We start from the raw sequence: 25,190 nt of genomic DNA on the forward strand, positions 1-25,190 counted from the left end.
CCATACTTTTCCATCTCTCCATTGGATTGGATTAGGTTTCTCACACCGATGTAAATATATAGTGATGATTTCCTGTGATCTGTTTATGCAAAACATATGAGTAATGAGGAAAGAACTACATGTGACCATTCTTGCTGCCAAGTCCAAAGGTTGGGGAAATCCCTTTTCTAGCATGTGAGTAAACCAGTACTGTACTTTCTATCACAATCATTTCAGTTTATGTCCACAGTGCTGTGTATCTTGAGTGGACCATAGTCTTTTAAACAATACAGGTAATTTGAATCCCTGCAAGGTTCAGCATTAATATCAATAGCACTACTCTGCCAGAAAAGTCGATTATTTTTTTCTCTCCCCCAAACAGGATTTCAATTTTGAAACTTTGGGATTTTTATTTTTTTTTAACAATAAAGCAGCAATCTTAGGTGCAATCACAACCATTTAGTCAATCCTCTTTACAATCTATTAAAAAAAATGTACAAAGATTTATAATGAGTATACAGAAAACATAAATAAGACATCCAGTGTTTTGGATTGGCTGAGAGCAATGCAACAAACACATTGAGAAAGAACACACACATTACACAGAACACAAGTGAGGCATGAAGTAAAAACAAAAAAAATGCAAAAATATTCTCATTTTATTGAGGTAAATTTCTCTAAAAATTGAGGTAACAATTTGCATAGTATTGCTTCCATAAATTTACATCAGAAAAACACCATATACTAAACACTGATTTGTATTTATTTTCAAACAAAAACGATCTTCGCAATGCTGCGCTCGACTCTTCCTAGCTATCTGCAGATGTACGAAAGAAACCAAGCGCCTGTGCCTGTGACCTTTCGTCGAGTGACTGGCAGAACCAACCTGAACCCTCCCCACAAGATTCACTCGAAGATACCCGGCTCTGTATTGTATTTTCCTGCAGGAATTCCAAACAGACTGGGCATGTATGGACATTATTCCTTGATGTGTATAAGCACCTATAGTGCAATCACCCAAAGAGAAAGCTTTTTATTTTGATATAGAGTAAATAGAGATGGCAGTGTCTGTACTTACGACAGAGCAGGATGTCTGTAAGTCTGGGAGAATCTACTCCACTTAAAGCTGGCATTAACTGGGCACAATGCTCCTCTTCCCTGACTCAGGCTATGGCAGGATCACAGGTTTGATCCATTCTCCCCCAAATGAAACATAAAATCACAGAAGTGTAACACTGTAAAGTACTTAAGACGCATGGTTTCTCACTTCCCAGTATCAGAGGCTGCAATAAGGACAGGTTACCTTCACTTTTTGCACTTAAAACTAAAGGGCAATTCACGGTCTACTGTTTTAACACTTAAGAGCAGTCCATGGAATACTGTTTGCTGCTGCTGTACTGTGACAAAGGCCTAGACCAAATCTAAACCTTGACCTACCCTCAAATCGCACATTACACCCCTGCACACAACTGCGTTTTTACAAATTACTAGAAAGTGGCTTCTGACCATTAAACCCTGACATGGTACAGCTCTGTACTTTGTGATTCACAGGTAGGACAAAGCCTCGATCTAAGGCCTAAGTTAGGTTGCCAAACCAAAGGAGGATACTGTCTCGGTGTTAAAGTGCAAATGTGTGTGGAACTTTTAATGAACACAAAGGACAAAACACAACATTTAATACTAGGAAACAATCTGCCAAGTAAAGGTTTTCAGAAATCTGGTATGAAATTATGAAAGTTTACAATTAAGTTTATGACCTTCAACCAATTTACAATTTGATCAAAAAACAAACCAAAATGATCAAATTCAAGACATTTGCATTGTGCAATCATAAATCATGAATTAGAAGACATGGGGAAGTGACACTAATGGCACTGCTGTCAGAAACAAAACCGGTAACTCGGACACACTCAGACACTTGCATTAGCTACCTCTCAGGCATTTTATAGCACATTATAAATACCCAAAACTTTGGTTTAAAAATAACAACTTAACATTCACACGGACAACTGTGGCTATTGCACTGCAGGATTCAGTCATATTCTTCTGACAGAATATTGTATCTGTAGTACAATGTAAAAAATGAATATAAAAATTAAACGTTTGTCTGTATAAAATCCTCCTGTTACGGAGCCAATACAGTATATATATATTTTTAAACAATTACATTCTAAAAGTAAGGGCTATTAAAAAATAACCTACATACCTGCTCCTTGTATTTCAGGAGGTTCACAGTAGCTGAGATTGTTTATCTGTAAGGCAAGTATCTAGAAATGTTCTACGTATGCGTTACCAACTTGTATTGTGAAATGAATGTTTCGAATGATACTGACAGCACAAAAGACATTAAACTGACCGAGATTTGAACTTTCAATGGTAAAAGATTTTGCCACATGCAGTATTAATTGCTTTAAAAATTACTGTACACTCTATGACTTGTATATAAAAAAAAGTTTAAAAATTTCATACAAAACATTATAAACATCATGTACATAAAATTCACAATTTATCTTTAACACTTTTATATCCAGTATTTTATATGAAAAGATACAATTGAAGAAGAAAAAAAAAGTCCACAATCTTAGACGTTCAGAGACCGCCTGTGGACATGGTGCTTGGTGGTGAAGTTGATCTGTTTCAGTTTGAAGCTGGTGTCGACTCTCTTCTAAAGAGACTTCCCTTTGTCCTGAGAAACACGCTGGGTATAAAACAGGATGTAGGCCTGGGTCTTACAAACCTCATCCACAGTGCAGATGTTTAACTTGGAGTCATTGCAGTGGACCCAGAACCCTGGTGAAGGAAAACAAATATTAAAAAATATAAATTAATGTAAAGGGGTTTGGGGCTTACAACATCAAATCAAGGGACCTGGAACACAAAGCCATGACAAAGACTGAGTTTCTTTTTTTTTTTTTTTTTTAATCCCGTTCTCACAGATCTATAAGTGTGTTTTTCAGCCTGCTGAAGTGAACGTGTTTTCACAAGCTTTAGTTTACTTTAAACTTGTAACTATCCAAGTGGCACGCTCTTTCAAAGCAGATCACTTTCTCTGGATTAATGATGAATAAAACAGAGCTGTTACCAAGGCAACAGCTCATTTCCCCGTGGCACCTGGGTAACACAGAAGCCCTTTCCTCCCCACCGGCACAGATTCCCTCCCCCTCCCCTCCTCCAATTTAAAACAAAACGAGCTGACCCCATGCCACTGAAACATTCAACACCCTCATGAGGTGGCCAGGCTTCAGCTTACACCTGTCTGAACCTGCAACCGAAATACTACCCACCTCTGGGACTGTCCATAGAGAGAGGGGCTCAAAAGCAATGCCCCTGTGAGAGAGAGCAGGCAACAACCAATCCTGGACTCTGTGTCTGTGGACATCTGTCAGTTTACTGAGGGGCTGCAGTGTTTGAAATAGAGCTGTCCCGTTAATATCAGCATCAGTGGTGTATCAATTAGAAGTGGCCATGCTTTCTGAAGTAACACTGGGTTTTACAATTCACCAACATTTTAATCTGGAAACCACTGGAGTTGTCAATGAGTAACAGTAGTGAGCCTAGTAGAGATCTGTACACGGCAATATCAAAACCAAAAAAGGAAAAACAACCCACAGAAGAAACCTCAAGCAAAACACACAAGTCTTACCTCCTTCCGTGTTGTAGCAATAGGCAGTGTAGTGTCCTGAACCAAATCCCTTCCCATGATGCATCACTACGGCTGACAATTCATAAACGAAGCAGTCTGGCTTAAGTGACCCTGTGGAGTCCCTACAACAGTAAGGCTCCATATTTAGTATCTGATCGAAGCTGACGTGAACTCCGATCTTCTCTCTGTGATTGCGGCCTGACCACCTGAGAGAGAGAGAGAGAGAGAGAGAGAGAGAGAGAGAGAGAGAGAGAGAGAGAGAGAGAGAGAGAGAGAGACAATGTGTTCCAACAACATGCTTGTTCAGCACAGAGAAAAGCAACTTTCAGCACAGAGCAAGTTAATCAATTAGGCCTAAAATAAATAAAGTATATTAAAATGGCCACCTTGAATTCAGGTAATTCTTTTAAATTACATTTAAATTAATGAATATAATATTAAGTTATCTTTTCCGAAACGTGATTTTAAATGCCCATCATGTAAAAAACACTTGTGTTTTTGTGTGTGTCTGAATAAACCATACTTTACCTGAAGCGTTTCAGATGCAGTCTCAGGACCTGAGGCAGTTTGTGAATCATGAGCTGCTTCTGAGCCTCTGTGAGGATGATGGGCTTTGACGAGAATCTCCTCCGTTTGCCTTAAAACCAAACGAGGACGAGGTTATATTGTCTTGTCTTTTTAAACCAGGAGAAATCATGCAGTAACCAAAGAAAACAGTGGTGGGTCAGTGGGGGAGTATGAGTTCTCACAGTACATTCACATTGGGAAAAAAACTTTGGGAAAGCGGAAACAAATAATCTGCAATACATTTTAAATGCATACTTGGCTTTTGCAATTTTTAAAGATATTGCACTAATTACTTTCCTGTACTTGACTGCAGACCACATTCCCAGTTGCCTGTAGTTGGGAATGCACCAAGTCACAATAAGAGTTTTATTATTTTATTCAATAAAAGAGTTGTGTTATTTTTGTTATTTATTTCAGAGCCTGCAGCTTTATTTTTCACTGCACAGCGTCTCGAAAGCCAACAATGAGCATGAAAGGAGAAATGATTCATTATTTTTTTAAAGAAAGGATGGAACCAATTTCAACACATGGCAAATTTACTTTGCTGATAGGAGGAAGCAACAAGACATTAACCCATCCTAACCCCTCACGTGAGAACGACAATGTGTGGAAGACGGCCCAGTACATCAAGCTCATGCCACGTACACACTGTCTTCACTCACTGTTACACTGATCACAGGCATAGATGTTTCCTTCCAAGGCTTCGGTCTCAGTGAATTTGGCCAACATTTCTGTCAGCAGGCAAGGGAACTGTGCCGCGGTTTCCTTTCCGTTGCAGTGGTATCTCTCGGGAAATTCCAGGGACAGGTCCCAGAACGGCTCGATGGTGTTGGACTTATTGTCGCAGGCGAGGCAGGTGACCTGTCAGGACAGACACAGCCCGTCAATATCCCTTCGCACCGTTCACCAGGGCCGGGCAGCAGGCAGCTTTGGGCTTTTTCTGCCACAGCACTGATATATCTTGCAAAAACAGCCAGCCCTGTTGTACCACGACAAGCATTAACAATGTCTTCCCCCATAACAAAACGCATGCAAAAACCTAAACATCAGATCAGTTGCATTTATTGCACACAGACAGACATATAAAATGAAAAAGATTCATTGAGTAGTTCATTGCAAAGCTTACAAAATGAATGGGTAAGACCACTTATGTTACCAGTCTATGCACCGCACTCACTGACCTTGATATAAGTTCCTCACACACACACAATTAACACCCACCCCCCATGAAGATGAATCCCCCCCCATCCCCCGGAAGCAGCGCCTTCTTTGCACAGCACATCTGCTAGGAAGTTTGACCAACACTCACTGTGGTTTACACAGCTTTGCCAAAACAGCAGCTTCAGTGAAAGCTGGGGATTTTAGGTTGCTGTAGTGAAAGTATCAGGCATTTTCCACTGGTCCACATTTTTAAAATGAACTGTATTCTTTTAATGAGAGTAAGTATGTGGGGACAGAATGAAAACTAGGACAGATCCAGTATGTCTCATGTCTGAAGATGGGATTTGTGATGCACAAAAACAGGACATTTCACCCAGAACAGGGAAAAATCATGATTGGAAGTTCAGACAAAAACAGCACAGTAAGAATGTACTTTTTCTGGCACTCGGCTGCCTTCATTGGGATATCCCAATTTTTGTTTTGTTTTTGTGGAGAATATCCTGTTTGTATGCATTGCAAAACTTGGAAGATATTGGATTTGTATAGCCTATATAAATAAAAAATATTCTCTCCAGACTCTGTAGATAATTGTGGAAACTGCCAAAAAAAGCACATCAGGAAGATGAACACAGGAAGTGATTTGTATGTGCCAGAGCCAGAAGCCGAAGTAATGCAGCTTGACTGAGGAAATGCATGTGCCCATAGATCCCTTCACCCAAAGATGGTGCTGCTGGTAGGTGCCCCCTGTGGTAGGTGCCCCCTGTGGCAAGTGAAGAGTCAAAGGGAGAAGTGAATTATAAGCACAGTGTTACTTCACAGCCATTCTACAGGTCACAAGCTCGCATGAGAGAAATCAGTATGAAACTGAGCTGTAACATGTTACCCCTTGAGCGAGATAAACCGTGCTAGAGCACACGCCTTGATCCTCTTACACAGCCCCCAGGACTCTGCCATCAGCAAGACCGAGGCAACCAATGAATCCAGGCCACAACAGGGTACAGCATGAATATTAATTACACATTTGGTTTGTGTAATGGGACCCTTATGAGCATGTACTGATAAGACCACTGTTGTGAATGTGTAGCTGGCCAGTGAGCTCACATGCACACTCATACAGATTACACACAATCATCATTTAAAAGACTCATCGGATGGATCAGTGGAATGGTGTAAAATGCCGACACACACACTGTGTACTGAAGTGTGCACAAATGATTGACACTCGCCAGTGCTGTATGCATAGGCATAAGTTTAGGGGGGGACACGTCATATGTCACTGGCAGTATGTGACGTATAATTTCACCTATTTGTCACTTCGAAACAAAAGCAAGCTGCAGGCCCATACGCACGCCACGTGAGTCCACTCTCTCTTGGCGGCTCAAGAGTCCAGTTTACCACAGGCACATGTCAGGTAGATAAAGCAACAGCTCCCCAGAGAAGATGAAGCACTGATCTTCAGCCCAAAGCCTGTGGTAAAATACTGTCTGAATGATGTTTTTGGCTCTCCTTCCCAATGGGGCCATGTTTAAATGTTTTCAATATACCCCCTGATTATAGAAAGACTGTAAGAATCCAATTTCTCCATTACATCACCGCTGCTGCCATCAAACACCAACTGTAGGAAAGTGGTAACCACACATTGCAGAAAGGAAAGAAAAAACATGTTCTCAATAGAACTGGAACCAAATCGTTGCCCTACTACTTCATTGAAAATAAAGTGGTTCAATGGTACATGAGAGAGTGTACAAAAGCAAGCATTTACAACAGATATTTTATATATATATAAAAAAAAAACTAAACATACAGCAGCATCCAATTATTCTGTACACAAGCAAAAATAGTTTTAATTGTGTAATGAAATCTATTCTTGAAATCAAAAGGGATTTTCAAGGCTTACATTTAACAAAAAAAAGGGGATAGGGGAAAAATAAATAGCAGCCTGGTGGAGAAAAGGCACACCCATAAGCTTACATTTTACAACACGGGGAAAATTATCCGCAAGAAGTTGAATGGAAAATATCACAGCGATGTCAACAACTCTGTGGTTCTCCAGAAAAAAAATGCTGCTTTGTGGTTTTCAGTGTTAAATGGCTCTTAAGCCCTGGATCCCTGGCATTCTCACAACTCTGGAAGCACACTTATCGGATGGGCTTGCTGTTCCACCTAACTGCCCCGTCACTCAAGAGACAAGAAAGACTAAACCCGAGGCCAAGAGGATCTGGCTCCTCCTGTGACATTCAGGATAAAGCCCAGAGCTCAGTCAATACATCCCGCGGGACTCAGGGCCAGGACAAAGAGAGTGCCATCCGTGACCTACCAGGAGGGGAGAGGGGTACTAATCTATAGAACTGTGCTGGAGAAAGCTGGGAATTCACCAACCCTGATGTGGGAGTTACTTGAGTGTCCTTTGGGGATAACACCACCAGTGTGAAACTCAATCAATTGTCATTATTCGTGAGAGAGAGAGAGGCACCAGCATGAATGTGAGATATGCGCGTTTCAATTTTTACAGTGGGTGTACATTTAAACACCTGCAATCTGAAGCAGTCCACCACCATGATTTCATTTTAAAACTTTCCCTAATCTCTACAAGTATCTTCCCCCCCCCCACCAAGGATCTAAAAGTAATAAGCAATGACATTTAAGAAGTTCTGTATCCATCACATTTTTTATATTGCACAGATATCTCCAAAATCCCTAATTAAGCACTTAAGAATAACGTGTGTCATGGTCTGTGTATGGTCCTAGATATGGGACCGCTTCATTCGGGTAGAGGTGCATTTGATTAAATCGCCAGTGACACCAATGTATAAGAGAATGTGTACAGACTCTTCAAATACACCCGTTTCAGTCAATACAGCAGGACTCTGTTCAGTGGCATGGCACATGGCATTCTCTACTAAAATGGCATGTGATAAATGAAGGCAGATGTTTAAATGTTTATTACCAGTATAAAACGTTCCATCTGCGTTCTCCTGGCAGCGACTGTGCTTAAAGAAACAGAACCTTATCTGGTGATTAATGCTGTTTTTCCGTCATTAAAGGATTGACTTGCGTGTGATGTCAGACGGAACATGAAGGCCAATCAGGATTCATTGAATATGTAAAGACGAAGAAGACCTCTGATTATTTTAAATACAATTGAGGACCACCTCATCTCTGAAGGGGCTCAAGATCAGGCCTTTGTGTTCAGCATTTCAGATTCTATTTGGGCTTCTGGGCTTTCCCCCAATGTATTACAACCAAAAATTAATTTAGAAGCAATCTCATACTTTTTTGCCAATAATACTGCAATCATGCCCTGCTGCTTATTCCCAGGCCTGGTTTGAGATTTAAAATGGGGGATATTTTGCTTTTCAAGTGGAGTTGAAGTCCATAGGAATCTGCTAAATCTGACTCTTAAGTGGTAGAGAGTTTCAGATCTGTAAACATAGGCTCTATTAAACTCCTTTCAGCAAGTCAGGACTTGTCCATGACATGTCTTTAAATAACAAATCACTCTGAAGTGAAATCAAATACAAAGTTTTGGGGGACTAGTAAACAGTCACTTTAATAAATTACTTACTAATGTGTGCATTATAAAAAAATGAAAAAGCACCATCATGATATTGTCAATAAAAAAATATAAAATGAATGAATACATTTAGTATAATAATAAGAATGAGCTTTTCTTTCATCCTGAAGGAGCCCTAAAGGGTTCAGAAGGGACGCACTCCACCGACCATAAATATCAATGCAATATAGATAATATACAACAGATGCCCATCTAGAGTGATGTCACCAGTGTGTATAAAAAAAATCTGCTCCTTGTTATTTTGATCAATGACCAAACCTGGCTTGCCTGTTTGTGCCACAATCCACTTACCACACCCATCTGTATGTGTCACACATTCATACCAATCATACCAAAAAGGCAAAACAGGAGTGCAGACTTGACCCATGTAACCACTGACCTGGCTGAGGAGCTGCCCATGGAAGATGGTGTTTACGACATTCAGGACCTTCTTGATGAGCTTCCGCTGGGGGGCCGGCACTTGGGCAGGCTGCAGGGTGCCTGTTGTCTCCAGTTCTCTCTGCACTTTGTCCAGCAGCTCACAAAGGAACTCCTGGGCATCCTGCTGGGCATAGCCCCGGAAGGCGGGGATGAGCTGCCAGACGGAGTTCAGCATGGCGAAGGGAGACACCAGGGCCCACTTCCCTGACCACATCACCTGGAACAGGGTGTGCAGCTCGTGGCACAGGGAGATGTGATTTGAGCTGGGCTCTTTGGGCTGGATCAGCTCCATGTTCCTGGTCCTGGAGGCACCCCCACTCAGACCGGCCGACATGCCCCTCTTTGACAAAGGAAAGGAAGGCTGCCCTGCCTTGCCGTGGGCCATGACCAACTTGCAGAGGGGCGGCCGCGAGTTACCGTTGACGGCACTGGCCAGGAGCTCGAGGGCCTGGTTGAGGTCGAGCTGCAGGAAGCACTCGCGGAAGATGTGCAGGTGGCTGAGCACCTGCAGGATGGAGTTCATGTAGCAGGTGTTGCCCAGGTTACGCAGCCCTGTCACGCCAGGAGTGACCGTGGGCCTCCGTCGGATCGGTGAGTCCCCGAGCTTTAGCACTTCGTCAGATGAGGTAGGGGTGTTGGCTGAGGTGGGGGGTTGTGACCTCTGGCGGCATGCCTTCCCCAGTTTCCTGTTCTGCACTGTTGTGGCTCTCCAGGACCCAGGCGTCTGCTTCCTGTCCGAACCCCTTCCGAGACCTCTGTGTGCCGGTGCCAACGATTTCCTGGATGGACGACTCTTCTGGTTCAGCTCCAGAAGGCGGTGGCTCTTCCTGGGTGGGGTGCACTCTAGCTCCTCCTTCCGCCGCCGCTTCAGCTCCTCCCTCCGCTCCTGCGTCTCCCTCCTCCTTGCCTCCGCCTCCTCCCTCAACCTGTCCTCCACCGCCCGCCGCCGCCCCCCCGCCGTCAGCTCGAACCAGGCGCGAAACACCCGGCCGATCAGGGCCCGGCGGCGGTGCCAGAGCGCAGTGAACATGCGGTCCTCGTCCCTCACAAGCTCCTGCACGCTGCCGGCCGTGATGTCATCGCTGGCAGCCATGGAGCGGAGCGTGCGGCCGCTGCGCGTGGTGACCATGTAGTTTTGGCTCTTAATGGCACCGAGCGTGCCGCGCAGCAGCCGCAGGTCCCCCGTGGCATTGTCATTCAGCACATAGTCATCGCACAGGTAGCAGAACACGTAAAGCTCGTTGACCTCCATGGCCACCGGGTGCCTGCGCTCCTGGAAGTGCTTGAGGGCATGCTCCTCGATGTAGCGCCCGCAGGCCACGTGGGAGCAGCCCAGGCAGGCCCACACCGACTCCGTGGTGTTGCAGTCCACGCAGTGCCACTTCTGCGGGTTCAGGATGGAGTGGTCCTGCGCCAGCCGCAGCCGGCCCACGTGCTTACATTTGTCCATCTTGTTCGGATTCAGATCTCCATCGCTAAGAAGGCAAGCTGTGAAAAACACGCCCACCCCACAGCATCTTAATCTGAAAATAAAATAAAATAATCATGATAATCATATGTTCACTAAATCAATATTCTGAAGGATGAATGTATCTGGATGCTGTAATCATTTTCACAATCCTTCACCCAATGCACCAACACAAATTAGCATTAGAATATTTACATTTAACGGGTTTGTTAAAATTACTCAGTGCTCCATTACTGAAAAGCTGAACGGATAACCTCATCTGCAGAACTCTACGTGGTGGTCTGGAAATGAGAAGATGTGTCACAATGCTACAGCTGAAGACACAAAGAAAAACAGACTTCTACACTGCAAACTTCAATTCACAGGGATTGTCATCACAGAGCTGCATTCACATCAGACACACTCCTTTTACTCTGCGCATTTTACACTGCTTCACAGGGAATGGGTAAACACCGCGTTTTTTGTTTTCTAAAGGAACTTTTTTTTTTCTTCCTCCTGGCCTTGACGTTTTTATGCACGCTTGCCTGAACAGTATATTACACAGTCTGTGCATATACTCTCACACCGGGATAAAGCATTATGATTTTACAAGTCTTATTAATTCTACTGTCTTTGTACTAAGAGTGCAGACCACAGCCTCCGACTCCATTCAGCACTCATCTCTGCAGCCCTTAGTTAACAAAAGAGGAATCTTGGAGGTCTCTCTTGCAGGCCTGCTGTAGAATGGGTAGTCAGTAAGGAACAATTCCAGGCCTTTGTCTGATGATAAGCTGCCAAGCACATTTTTCTCTATTACATCGAAGAAAGGCAGAAGGACTGCCAGAGGCCCGAACACAGAAGCAATAGGGACTCTTATATATCGTAGTTATACATCACAAGAAACAACACAAAAATACTTTAAACTTCTGTGTCTCCCCTGAGCAAGAGTAACATGCTGGCTGAGTTATCACTCTTAATTTCATTGAGTTTCACAGAGGTTCAAACAAACAACCCTCTGAAATAACTGCAGTCTATGCAAAACCCTCATGTGCAGCTCACTTCATAATGGCAAAATCTGTGGTATCTTAATCCATGCGTTCCTTTGAGGCACTTAACCACAATGTTGCTGGCCATATGTGCATAGCAAATTATCTGCAATTCAAGGGGTTTATCCAGTGCAAACAACTGACAACAATTTGGGTTTTTATCAATAGACTGGAGAGTCATCATTGTAAACATGCAACATAACATCCAAACATAAACAGAGTTTTCAATTTAACCTCATCTTCAAAGAAGAGGACACAGCCATGTACTATCATATACTTTCATTATTGTACACCATTGGATGCCCAGTTCTGGGAATACACTCTTAAGTTACACGTTAACAGTATGTAGCCCTGAAAAACAAGTAGTAAAACAACAACAACAAAAATATTGACTTATTTTTTTTAGCACAAAACCAATACTATTGTAATTGTGTTACTGTTCCAAATTCAGATCTTTCAGTCTCAGTGCTGTTGTTCAGGGATAACTACACAACAAGTAAAAATACACCCCCCACCCCCGTAATGATGTACTTAAATGCGTATTTCGGGTATACAACGCTTTATTGTCTAGACAATTTATTGGGACAGTCTCTTGTGGGACTACAGATATCGTTTTCTTTTGAATAAGTGACATTTTCCAGTGCCTAGGAAGCAATCATGGAAATTACTGTAACATACATTCAGTAATAGGATAACATGTTCAATCTGTGATCGATTATGAGGCTACCTTGTCATTAAATCGTGTAACAGTGTCCAATCTTGCGTCTAAATCGTCGATATGTATGCGTTTAAATTGAAGCTAAAAATGGGAAATGTGTCGCATTGTCCTGCTTACTTATGACTTCAGAGTACTTTTCACACACTGGAAGCCATGTTTTGGAGACGATTTCTTAAGTAACACGTTTAAACGAATAGATTGAACACTTAACAATACATCTCAGACTTGTTACTCTTAAAATAATACGTTTTCAGACTATCCTATGCATCCTGCGCTGTGAAACTCTCCGGTGTTTGTTCTAAAGCGGTAAAAGCCGAGAAACCCGGACGCGTTAAACACCTCTATAGCTGCTGTGCATCTCCTGTGTCTTTGTCACAATTTTGTCTGTGCAAGTGCTACGTAAAAAAACGGATGCAATGCAATCGACGTGAACAAATGTAACGGACACACACATACATAGCATACAAACATCTTACATTTTAGGACAGAGCTGTAATGATCTGGAAACTGTTGTTGTCGGTGCTGAATGAAAACCGACACGCACGTACAAGAGCTGCCGCTCAACCCTATCATACCGCACAGGCAGAAGTGTCCTCTTTAAGGACACAAATGCACCTTCCCGGATTTGAAAGTGCCAACCAATCACACACACACACTGCTTTCACAATCTGGGGGAAAAACCCCAGCAGAAACTGTAGTTAAAGAGTCATAGCAAGAGGTTTCGCTCTGAGTGTGGCGTAAGTCTAGGAAACATGATCTCAATCAAGATCCACAACAAAACACGGCGCAGAATAGGCTACAAATTCCCACGACTCCCTTTTCAACGTGCTTACTAGGGTTTCTGCGAAGCACCCGGATTGGATGATCACTACACACGAAAACACCGCATTCTCCCACAGGAATCGCGACGTGTTACGCTCATTTTCTCAACGCAAAATGAAGTCGCAGGAACGGCAGAGGGGACCGGCAGTCGTCCACGTCCCTGTCCCTGTCAGCGACACCACCAGCCAGCGGAGCGTCTGCGCGCCTACAGCTGCTGCGGGCACAGGCTCCGGCTTCACGCTGTTCCCGGCGTGTTCACACGGGTTTGCAACTACATCTCCACCGCCGTGTCACTGCGCTCTGTCACAGCACGCAGAGCCCTGCGTTGGTTTCCCGGTCTTGCGTGAAAGGGGCTGGGGTTTTTTGTTTTTGCATGCGGTGATCCATATTTAAATAAATAAACAATGCCAACGTACCTCTCGCACGCCACTCACTCCGCTGGCACTCGAGCCGCCGCCATCTTGTCTGCTCGCGCGGACTGTCGCGTGGAGCGCTCCTCGGCCGCTGCGCGTCCTCCGGTGACGTCAGAGACAGGACTTCTGGCGTGACGTCACCGGGAGGGGGCGGTCCCTTATTTCGCAGGGGTTGCCTCATTTTCTGGAGCTGATGCGGTTCGGGGACGCTGTGTTGTTCGAGGGACATTTCTCCATGGAAAAAACAGTACTGTTCTTTAGTATCACTAGCATATTACTAAGTATCGGAAACGGGTCTGTGGTTACATTCTCGAAGTGTCTGCAACTGTATTCTTCCCTTGAGCCAAAGCAGGGAACGTTACTTTGTACTCAGTGGTGTCAAATATTAACAGGGTATATATGGGCCAAAATTAAGGTTAAACCTTTGTCCCTTGTGACACTTTTGTGGTTACATGATTGGCTAGGTAAAATTGTAAGTTCAGTGTTTCATTTTAAAGTGAGTATGTGACAGTACCACACTGCACAACGTTATATACACTCACCTAAAGGATTATTAGGAACACCATACTAATACTGTGTTTGACCCCCTTTCGCCTTCAGAACTGCCTTAATTCTACGTGGCATTGATTCAACAAGGTGCTGAAAGCATTCTTTAGAAATGTTGGCCCATATTGATAGGATAGCATCTTGCAGTTGATGGAGATTTGTGGGATGCACATCCAGGGCACGAAGCTCCCGTTCCACCACATCCCAAAGATGCTCTATTGGGTTAAGATCTGGTGACTGTGGGGGCCAGTTTAGTACAGTGAACTCATTGTCATGTTCAAGAAACCAATTTGAAATGATTCGACCTTTGTGACATGGTGCATTATCCTGCTGGAAGTAGCCATCAGAGGATGGGTACATGGTGGTCATAAAGGGATGGACATGGTCAGAAACAATGCTCAGGTAGGCCGTGGCATTTAAACGATGCCCAATTGGCACTAAGGGGCCTAAAGTGTGCCAAGAAAACATCCCCCACACCATTACACCACCACCACCAGCCTGCACAGTGGTAACAAGGCATGATGGATCCATGTTCTCATTCTGTTTACGCCAAATTCTGACTCTACCATCTGAATGTCTCAACAGAAATCGAGACTCATCAGACCAGGCAACATTTTTCCAGTCTTCAACTGTCCAATTTTGGTGAGCTTGTGCAAATTGTAGCCTCTTTTTCCTATTTGTAGTGGAGATGAGTGGTACCCGGTGGGGTCCTCTGCTGTTGTAGCCCATCTGCCTCAAGGTTGTACGTGTTGTGGCTTCACAAATGCTTTGCTGCATACCTCGGTTGTAACGAGTGGTTATTTCAGTCAAAGTTGCTCTTCTATCAGCTTGAATCAGTCGGCCCATTCTCCTCTGACCTCTAGCATCAACAAGGCATTTTCGCCCACAGGACTGCCGCATACTGGATGTTTTTCCCTTTTCACACCATTCTTTGTAAACCCTAGAAATGGTTGTGCGTGAAAATCCCAGTAACTGAGCAGATTGTGAAATACTCAGACCGGCCCGTCTGGCACCAACAACCATGCCACGCTCAAAATTGCTTAAATCACCTTTCTTTCCCATTCAGACATTCAGTTTGGAGTTCAGGAGATTGTCTTGACCAGGACCACACCCCTAAATGCATTGAAGCAACTGCCATGTGATTGGTTGGTTAGATAATTGCATTAATGAGAAATTGAACAGGTGTTCCTAATAATCCTTTAGGTGAGTGTATATTCTACACTGTATTCTACAACACTGCATTACTATAGTACACTACATTATACAACACTGCACTACTATACTACACTACACTATTCTACAACACTGCACTACTATACTACACTACATTATACAACACTGCATTACTATACTACACTACATTATACAACACTGCACTACTATACTACACTACATTCTACAACACTGCACTACTATACTACACTACACTATTCTACAACACTGCATTACTATACTACACTACATTATACAACACTGCACTACTATACTACACTACATTATACAACACTGCACTACTATACTACACTACACTATTCTACAACACTGCATTACTATACTACACTACATTATACAACACTGCACTACTATACTACACTACATTATACAACACTGCATTACTATACTACACTACATTATACAACACTGCACTACTATACTACACTACATTATACAACACTGCACTACTATACTACACTACATTATACAACACTGCACTACTATACTACACTACACTATTCTACAACACTGCACTACTATACTACACTACACTATTCTACAACACTGCACTACTATACTACACTACATTCTACAACACTTCACTACTATACTACACTACATTATACAACACTGCACTACTATACTACACTACATTCTACAACACTGCACTACTATACTACACTACACTATTCTACAACACTGCACTACTATACTACACTACATTATACAACACTGCACTACTATACTACACTACATTATACAACACTGCACTACTATACTACACTACATTATACAACACTGCACTACTATACTACACTACATTCTACAACACTGCACTACTATACTACACTACATTCTACAACACTGCACTACTATACTACACTACACTATTCTACAACACTGCACTACTATACTACACTACATTCTACAACACTGCACTACTATACTACACTACATTCTACAACACTGCACTACTATACTACACTACATTCTACAACACTGCACTACTATACTACACTACACTATTCTACAACACTGCACTACTATACTACACTACATTCTACAACACTGCACTACTATACTACACTACATTCTACAACACTGCACTACTATACTACACTACATTATACAACACTGCACTACTATACTACACTACACTATTCTACAACACTGCACTACTATACTACACTACATTCTACAACACTGCACTACTATACTACACTACACTATTCTACAACACTGCACTACTATACTACACTACATTCTACAACACTGCACTACTATACTACACTACATTCTACAACACTGCACTACTATACTACACTACATTCTACAACACTGCACTACTATACTACACTACATTATACAACACTGCACTACTATACTACACTACACTATTCTACAACACTGCACTACTATACTACACTACATTCTACAACACTGCACTACTATACTACACTACATTCTACAACACTGCACTACTATACTACACTACATTATACAACACTGCACTACTATACTACACTACATTATACAACACTGCACTACTATACTACACTACACTATTCTACAACACTGCACTACTATACTACACTACACTATTCTACAACACTGCACTACTATACTATACTATCCTACTGTGCTGTTACTACAGCCCACTATTATAAAGGATTGTACTACTGTACCGATTATTTCAATGCAATGACGCCCATCTGTTTTTTTCTTATCTCGACTGATATTAGTGGTCTGCATTTACGAGTATTTACAGTCCATTGCCATGTGTCTGCCCGGTTTTGATCTGATTTGAGTTGGAACTGCATCGCCATTGATCACTGCTTGACATGAAATATAAAGTGTCGGGCACGTCCAATAATGAGATGTGCATAACTTTAGATTAGTGGCGGGCAACTGCGGCCTGTTTGTTTCTTCCATCTGTTCTTCCAACTGTTGTCCAGAAGAGGGCGATGTGTGACTACATGAAACCCATCACTCAATGGGAGAGGTGTAATATAATAATAACGACAATGAACGACATCTACCAGGTTTTATGCATTTCAAATCTCACAGCTCACACCGACCAGTTTACAGTCTTAGGAGAGAATATATAAATTACAAAGTGAATTTAAAACAAACAAGAATACAACAATTGCATTTGCCCTTCTGTAGTCAATTTAAAAAAACAACAAACAAAACAGAAAAAAAAAACACTTGTATGTTATTAATATTATTCCTAGATGCATACATATGACATGAAGAAACAGCAGTGTACATATTTTTACATGACCACGACTGTGAAAGACCTTAATTCATTGCCCGGGAAATGACCCGAACTGTGGCCTAGACCAAATCAATTCTGACCTACCCACAGATCACAAATTACAGACTGGTGTCCAATTGGGTGTTTTTGTAAGTTGTAGCAAGTGGCCTCTGATAGTAAAATAAACCATGCACGGTTTCAAGTGTGTAATTTGCCATTCGCGTGCAGCTTAAAGATTTGATTCGGTCTGGGTCTTTCTATAAATTAGTCACCATGAGAGAGTGCTGGAACTTATAGTTTTGTTTGTGATTAGTCAAAACTGCAAAACCCACCAACATCATTGTGGAAGTTATGCATCATTCATGTAATACTGAGGTTCTTCCATCTGGGCTAATACATCGAATGACCTTACAAGTATGAAAACAGGTTAGTTCTCTCTGTTTAAAACTGAATATTATCATGTGGATCAACTCAATTTGTCTGTTATATTTGTTTGACCAGTATGACTCCTTTCATTTTGAATGGACAATTATTTAAGGATGAATGATTCAGAAACAGACACATTCTGTTAAAATGCATCCTGCCATTTCTAAGACCCACAGTCTGACATGGAGCTTTTGCTATAATATTTTATAACTCCTGCAAACAGAGCATTTTCCTGCACCATGTGGCACAGAAGCCCTATCCTCATCTTTCACCCCCCGCCCCACAGCGCTTAGTCACTAATAAAGTAAAGCATAAAATGATACTGATTTGGTATTTATCTGTATCAATAGAGAATAGTAACTGAATTCTACATCAGATCCGACTGTAATCTTACAAGCATGGGGTAACACCTGACATTAAATTGAAACACACACACACACAAGCCCATACTTGTATGTATGAGGTGAGCTTACATTAGAGAGACAATCAAAGTAGTTACAAAGAAATATAAATAATTATCAGTTTTTGTGGATATCTCCTTGTAACTATGTATTGTCACACATTTGTTTTCAAAAAGAAACCTTGTTACCAAGACTTTGTTAATTGTTTATGTGCAATTAACTATCACACTAGTAAAAGAGTCCTTCAAATGCCAACCGGAAAATGGAAACAATTTTTGTGTTTACACAAGCTGACTGTACTCCAAGTACATAAACAGCACTGTTTTCACTGCTATTATAGTAATTGCCCAGCTGCTGAAAGTCTTGACTAACAGGCAATAACTGGTTCTCAATCTGAAGTTCATGTGTGCCTTAATAAAAAACATCTCTCTTTCTCTATATCTATCTGTCTAACGATCTAATATATATGTGTGTGTGTATTTTTTAAAATATTTAATTTTGATGTATATGGTCATATTTAATATTTATGAGAACAACAAAGCAAATATTATTCAAGTTATTTTCATGCTCTTCAGATGGGAAGAACTGTGAGTCAGACTTTCGGGGATGAGATGCATTTTGAGTTAAAAGCACAGCCTCAAGGTTATCATATAAGCAGGAGTCACATGATCCATGGTACAAAAGGAGGTCTTTGCTTGTGCACACAGAGCTGAGAAGAGAGTCTTTAAAACCTCTGTATCAAGTCTTAGACTTTGTATAGCCAATATTTCAGGCCCCAACATGTCAGTATTCTGGGACAAATAACAAACATTTATTTAATGAAAATGAAAATAATCATTAAACACCCATGGTTCGTACAGAGAAACAGCTCATTGGTGTGCAACAGCAACACCGGTTTCAGGACGAGAGGATCTTGGCTCCAATTAAAACTGCATTTGCAAAATCCACATGTGACTGGAGACCATTAGAGAAGTGGGGAGAACCACTCCTTATTTGCTTTGGGATCAAATAGATCAAAGCTTCATGTCAACAATCTCCTCTTGTTACATAAAGGCCGTTCTCATTAATTGCTTCCAAAAGTACTGATTGGGATTTACTGTATAGAGAATACTATTTTCTATTGATATGTGTTGATGCAAAAAACAGTTGGCTCCCCAGTACCAACAATGAGAATCATCACAGGCCGAGAGTATGTTTGAAGTAACAGAAGATTTATTTCCTGAGAAAAATACTGTGTTTAGAGATGTTGAATTCAATTATGACCCTGGTTCAGGCTGACCACAGTACGTACTTACTGTTGTCAGAGTAGGGAGGTTGTTTGTTGTCTTAGATGTAACTTGTATATAGTTTATAGTGTGCAGAGAACAGAAAAAAAAACATCAGCATAAAATATGTAAAGTTTACCTTTGTAATTTACCCTTAAGAATTTTACAATTGTATCATTGGTTTTATTGTGGTCTTACCATAGTCTGGCTACTAGGCTCAAAATAAGATTACCAGCTGAAATAAGTGCCAGTTAGTATAACCTATTATATTTTAGTAACACTGGGATTCCCCACTGTGATCTTGGTATGAAAGAAAACACACACACTGCTTTGAAATTAATTCCAAGGAGGTAGATCTTAAAGGTAAAAGAACAGATTTGTTTTAGTTGTGAATGGTTCAAAATCCAGTCAAATGAATAAGCAGCAGACATGTTATATTCATTACTGAAGGCATTTTGTTTTGTTAGTTATAAGCAAAAGTATCCACAAGATCCCCGCATTCCTCCATGCAGCAGAGGTATGTGTTCAGTTTTGTAAATCAGCGACCTGATTCTTTGGAGTTTCTTTTAAGGTGAGACACAGTTTAATGTTTTTTTCACTATTTATGCCCAGGGGACATAATTGAAGCTTCGTGTTGGTACTTGCACACCTGTAGTAATTCATCCAACGTCAACAGGACAGCTTTCACACACATTTACAGCGGAGTTGTTTACATTGAAAGAGATTAACATTTTTTCCCGAAAAAAAAGAAAAAGACTAAAGCTGTTGTCCCTATAATGACCCTCGCTCATGTACGTTAACAGGGCATCATGTCGCTGTGGTTGATGTTTTTTTTTAATTATCTGTATTATCGTACTGTTCACAGGCCCATATTTTTTATGCAGAGGCATGGATTTAGAAGGAATTGTCTTTTTTAACCCCCCACCCCCCCAACAAAATCCTTATCATTCAGCTGTGGTGACACTCAAAGGGATTCCTTATCGTAGCAGATGTGATCCTATTTTTGTTCCCAGTCTGAGACGTTGGAATTTCCCAGTATTGAAGGAGGGTGGAATAGCTGAAAAACCAGACTATCAGAGAATGCAAAATAAATAAATGACAACATTGCTGACCTTCCTGTCCTTCATGGCCCAGTTTTACTTCTTGTAAATTAATAATGTTTCTAAACAGACATCAACATAGGCTGTTAAATAAACAGCAAAGCCAGGGGAAATTAGTTTACTCGATGAAACAGCATTGCCTGGTGCACTTGAGGACGGAACACCTTGGCTGTGATTGAACTTCTTGCTACCGGTGCTGTGGCAGGGTGGTTGGCTGGTTCGCTGCCAGGAAGTTCAGCCAGGCTGCAGGGGGCAGAATGGTCAAGGTCGGCTTCACCTCAGGGAGTACAGACTGTCCAGGCCCATTGCCCCAGCTTTGAGAAGGTGATTGTTTAGCATTAAAGACTCGATATCTCCACAATCCTTTATTTTTCAATATAAAACAAAAGTGTTCAGAGGTGATTTTGAGTATAGCTAAATTCAATGCCTAATATTTGCCATTTGATGGATACCTTTTGTTTTTTTGGTCTACACGTTCTCAAGCAATATTTGCTCATGTCACATCAAATGGACTGTGGAATACAGTATATCATCCAAGTCCTCACTTCCCTCATGTATTTATTTATCAACTGATTCTCACCATGTTTCTTTGTGATTATTTCCACCAGAACTTCTAGAGAGATCAGTTTGAAACAGGCAGATTTGGGTTCAATGTTAAAGGACTTCTGAGCAGCACTAATAATAAATAAATAATACAACTTTTCTGTTTCCTCGTTAATGGTACAATTATATTATATTTATGAATACATTGCTAGAAATCAAATGAGAATTTGAATCAGATTTTTTTAATCATTAAAAGTTGAATCTACTAAGGAAATACAGTAGTGTTAATGATTTATTTTATAATGAAATACTGCCCAGCAGTAGGCTTAAAGGCTTAAACATACAGATGATGCCATAATTCTGATCTGCAACTACCCAGCAAATTTGTAAACGGTATGCAGTTAGTTGACTTCTTAATACTATTGAAGTTCAAAACTTCAATACAAAAGAATGTTATTGTAACAGTATAGCAATTTGTAATAGTAGCCCTCTGTCTCAATAAAGACGTCCACGAGTCAGTGAAGTATCAGATTTTGTAGACAATATTCAGGGTGAACTCTTACAGGATTACAGGGAAATTACAGAGGTTCATAGAAATCTGAGCTCCTAAATTACGAAAACAAACAAGAGGCCAGAGGTGCACAACGTCTCGATATCCGTTTATGTCCCACAATGCTGCTACAGGAGTCCTGATAGCAAATTAAGAAAAGGACCTCTTCCGATGTTGCGTTTACAGACAAACCAGGACAGGTGGCTATTGCTGTAACTGCCAAAGGTTACACAAATACAAAAGAAAAGAATGGAATTGGGAGGGTGTTGCAGTTCATTATTAACCCTCAATATAAATGTTTATGAAAAACGTTTGCAATGCACACCTGTAGTTTCCAGACGCATTCCTGCCAAGAAAAGCAATGCTGTTGATCTGAGAAATAAAGGGCCTTACACACATAATAAATCTTCTTTTCAAATAGTTTTATGTAGGACAAGTTAAAATGTGCCAGTGTCTTTTGGAAACCACCCCCTTGAGTGGGAATATTTGAACTTGCCCCAACTAAATCTATCTGAGAGGAGATCAGCTGTCTGTGTCAACTGCCTTTTCTTGCGGTTGCTTGACAGGAGATATGCTTGAATATTTAATTAGTGTCATTTGATCAGTTGCTATTAAATTACACTGCTAGAAGATAATGCACACTGACCAGCTTTAATGATGCCTCAGTCACAAGTTGCATGTATTTGTTTTTGTAATCTTATTTTGATATTCAAAAGATAGAATCGTGTAGTAATGTAATGGTGCTCTGGTTTGTCATGTGGAAAACAAGAAGATTCTGGTTCCAGACACTCATATTTTGTGTCTGAAATCCTGTCCTAGAAGAACACAGTGTCATAGAGAACAGAAGAACAGGAGGAAAGTTATAAATGAGTGGAGGCTTCTGATTAAGCATCTGCCTGCATCTCAATAACTATTTGATCCCGAGGTTTCCTGAAGGACGACAAGGGTGGGCAAATTGTTCCAGACTCCCACATCTTTTGCGGTATTGAACATATGAAATACCTGAAGTTGAATGTTAAAGCTACGGGTACATAACTATGCATTAACTTAATGTGTGATTAATAGTCAGGGAGTGGAGTTGATCTTGGTGAACAAGACAATGTGTAGCATTGTGAACAGCACTGTGTAAACAGTAGACACTTAAAAAATGGGAGTGTGCTGTGACTAGTGAAAGTCTCAAGTCATTAAAATAGAAAAACTCTTGTGTTTTAATTCTTAGATGCTTTTTTGTTACTACAGAAATACATTTAAATTCAAACGCATCAGACTAAAAACTGCACAAACAATGCCTTTAATCTCAGTGCAACACTGTCATTGTAAATTCAAGTATCACCTTAGCCATGATCTATGATTCAGTATACAGGCAGGAAAGTTTGTTATACCTTAGCAAACTAAATACAATCTGAAATCCTCACAGCCATTGCCAATTTTGATACAAAAGCTTTCCTGTGCTTATTTGTGACATTACTAAGTGTTTGCTAATGTGAGATAATACAACTTTTTTTTTTGTTTTTGTTCAGGCCAGGAGCATGGCTTAAGTGACTTTGTTTTCCTTTCAGCCACACTAGGCTTCTGTGATTGGTCAAAGCCATTCAGCGAAGGCAATTGTCCGTGCACACTGACAACAGCAGCGCAGCGAAAAGCAATAAAAACACAGGAATGTGGGCTGAACAAAAGCAATAACTGAATTATATAGCAAACAATCGCAGTACTGTTTAACAGCAAATTCACAAGCCCCATTTCTTCATCTGAGACAGGCCAGCAAGATCTGAAAATACAGGACCACAGCACAGCACCTTTGTGTTTAAAAGAAAATAAAGGCTACGTCACATTTTAACCAACAACAGGTTTGTTATTTCGGATCCATTATCTGTGGAGTAATAGTGGGACCAAATACAAATACAAATTCCAAATCCTTCTTTTCAAATTCAATTTGACTGGGAAATTCAGTACATTATATATCTAGTGCTTTAATATAAAAGCTTTACAAATAAACAGCATTCAACAATAATTTGTGGGCACAGTTATCCTATAGTTGCCAGAAACTGGAACAATCTCCAGAAACTGGAAGACTCCTCCACAAGGGAGTAAACAGCACTGTATCCTCAGCACTGATCATTTAAAATAGTTCCAGTGTTGCACCCCTACTCCTAAACGAAATCTGATATGTAATGGCTTTGCTACCAAATCTTAACTTTCCATTTCAACCTCAGCACCATCCCACCTCATATCTGTACTTCTCTGCACAGCCTTGTTGCTTTAGGCAACTGGGAAACCAACCCTTCTGTTCGGTGTTCACTAGATAGGCCAAGGATGCATCTATCTTGTTACGAGCCGTGGCATCCAGCTGAGCTCACCAACAACTCCACAAGTCGCAGCATATCTAACTGGCAGAGCAATTTTTAATGCTGTAATAGCATCAAGATGTGAACTATGCATGATCGAGCATAGACCTTCACTTCAGCTCCTGACGGTCAGATTTGTGCCAGTACTGAAACTCCCACCCTCCCACCCTGTTTTTTTATTAGCATTTAACTCTTAACCACTGTATTGGTTAGGTAAAATATATTATTAGAAAGAAAAAGTAAGTGTGCACATGACCTAATGAACAGCCTGTTAATATGAATTGTAAAACTATACTGCCATCCACACAGACAAAGCACTGCATTGTAGGAACTCGGGAAAGGCTTTTGCAACATTATGTTGGCTGATAAAAAAATGATAATAAATGGCATCTGACAAAGCCATCTTATCTTTTTAAAAAGAAAACGAGTCTACATTTTATCTTAAAAACATTTATCCTAGCGAACCAGAGAGCCTGATCGATGAGTTGCCTAATCCCTGCAGTCCGCCTGTGGACAGGGTGATGAATTGGCTCCTAGTGATTCCAGATCCTTGTCGGCCAATTAGAGAGCAGCAGTTGAGCTGGGACTAAATCAAACCCTTGACCCTCCTGCTGACAGGAAACTGCAAAGCTGCGCTCAGTGGCGGCTTTCATGTTTGTCAGATCTTTCTTCCTGCTACTCGTACATATCCCCACTATGAAGTTTGTGGGTGACCATTTATTTAATCCGGCACCCAGACACTTGGCACCACC

General features: G+C 41.2%; 1 protein-coding gene across 1 annotated transcript; it reads right to left on the reverse strand.

The window, feature by feature from the left end:
* Positions 1–363: 363 nt before the first annotated feature.
* Positions 364–13,894, reverse strand: usp44 (ubiquitin specific peptidase 44). The gene is made up of 6 exons (XM_066705003.1): positions 13,794–13,894; positions 9,304–10,867; positions 4,852–5,050; positions 4,151–4,259; positions 3,623–3,828; positions 364–2,769 (listed from the first exon to the last, which is right to left on the reverse strand). The coding sequence occupies exons 2-6, from the start codon at positions 10,792–10,794 to the stop codon at positions 2,645–2,647; spliced, it is 2,130 nt and encodes a 709-aa protein (XP_066561100.1). The 5' UTR covers positions 10,795–10,867; positions 13,794–13,894; the 3' UTR covers positions 364–2,644.
* Positions 13,895–25,190: the final 11,296 nt, after the last annotated feature.

Source organism: Amia ocellicauda, chromosome 5 (assembly GCF_036373705.1).
Source record: "Amia ocellicauda isolate fAmiCal2 chromosome 5, fAmiCal2.hap1, whole genome shotgun sequence".
NCBI classification, from domain to species: domain Eukaryota; kingdom Metazoa; phylum Chordata; class Actinopteri; order Amiiformes; family Amiidae; genus Amia; species Amia ocellicauda.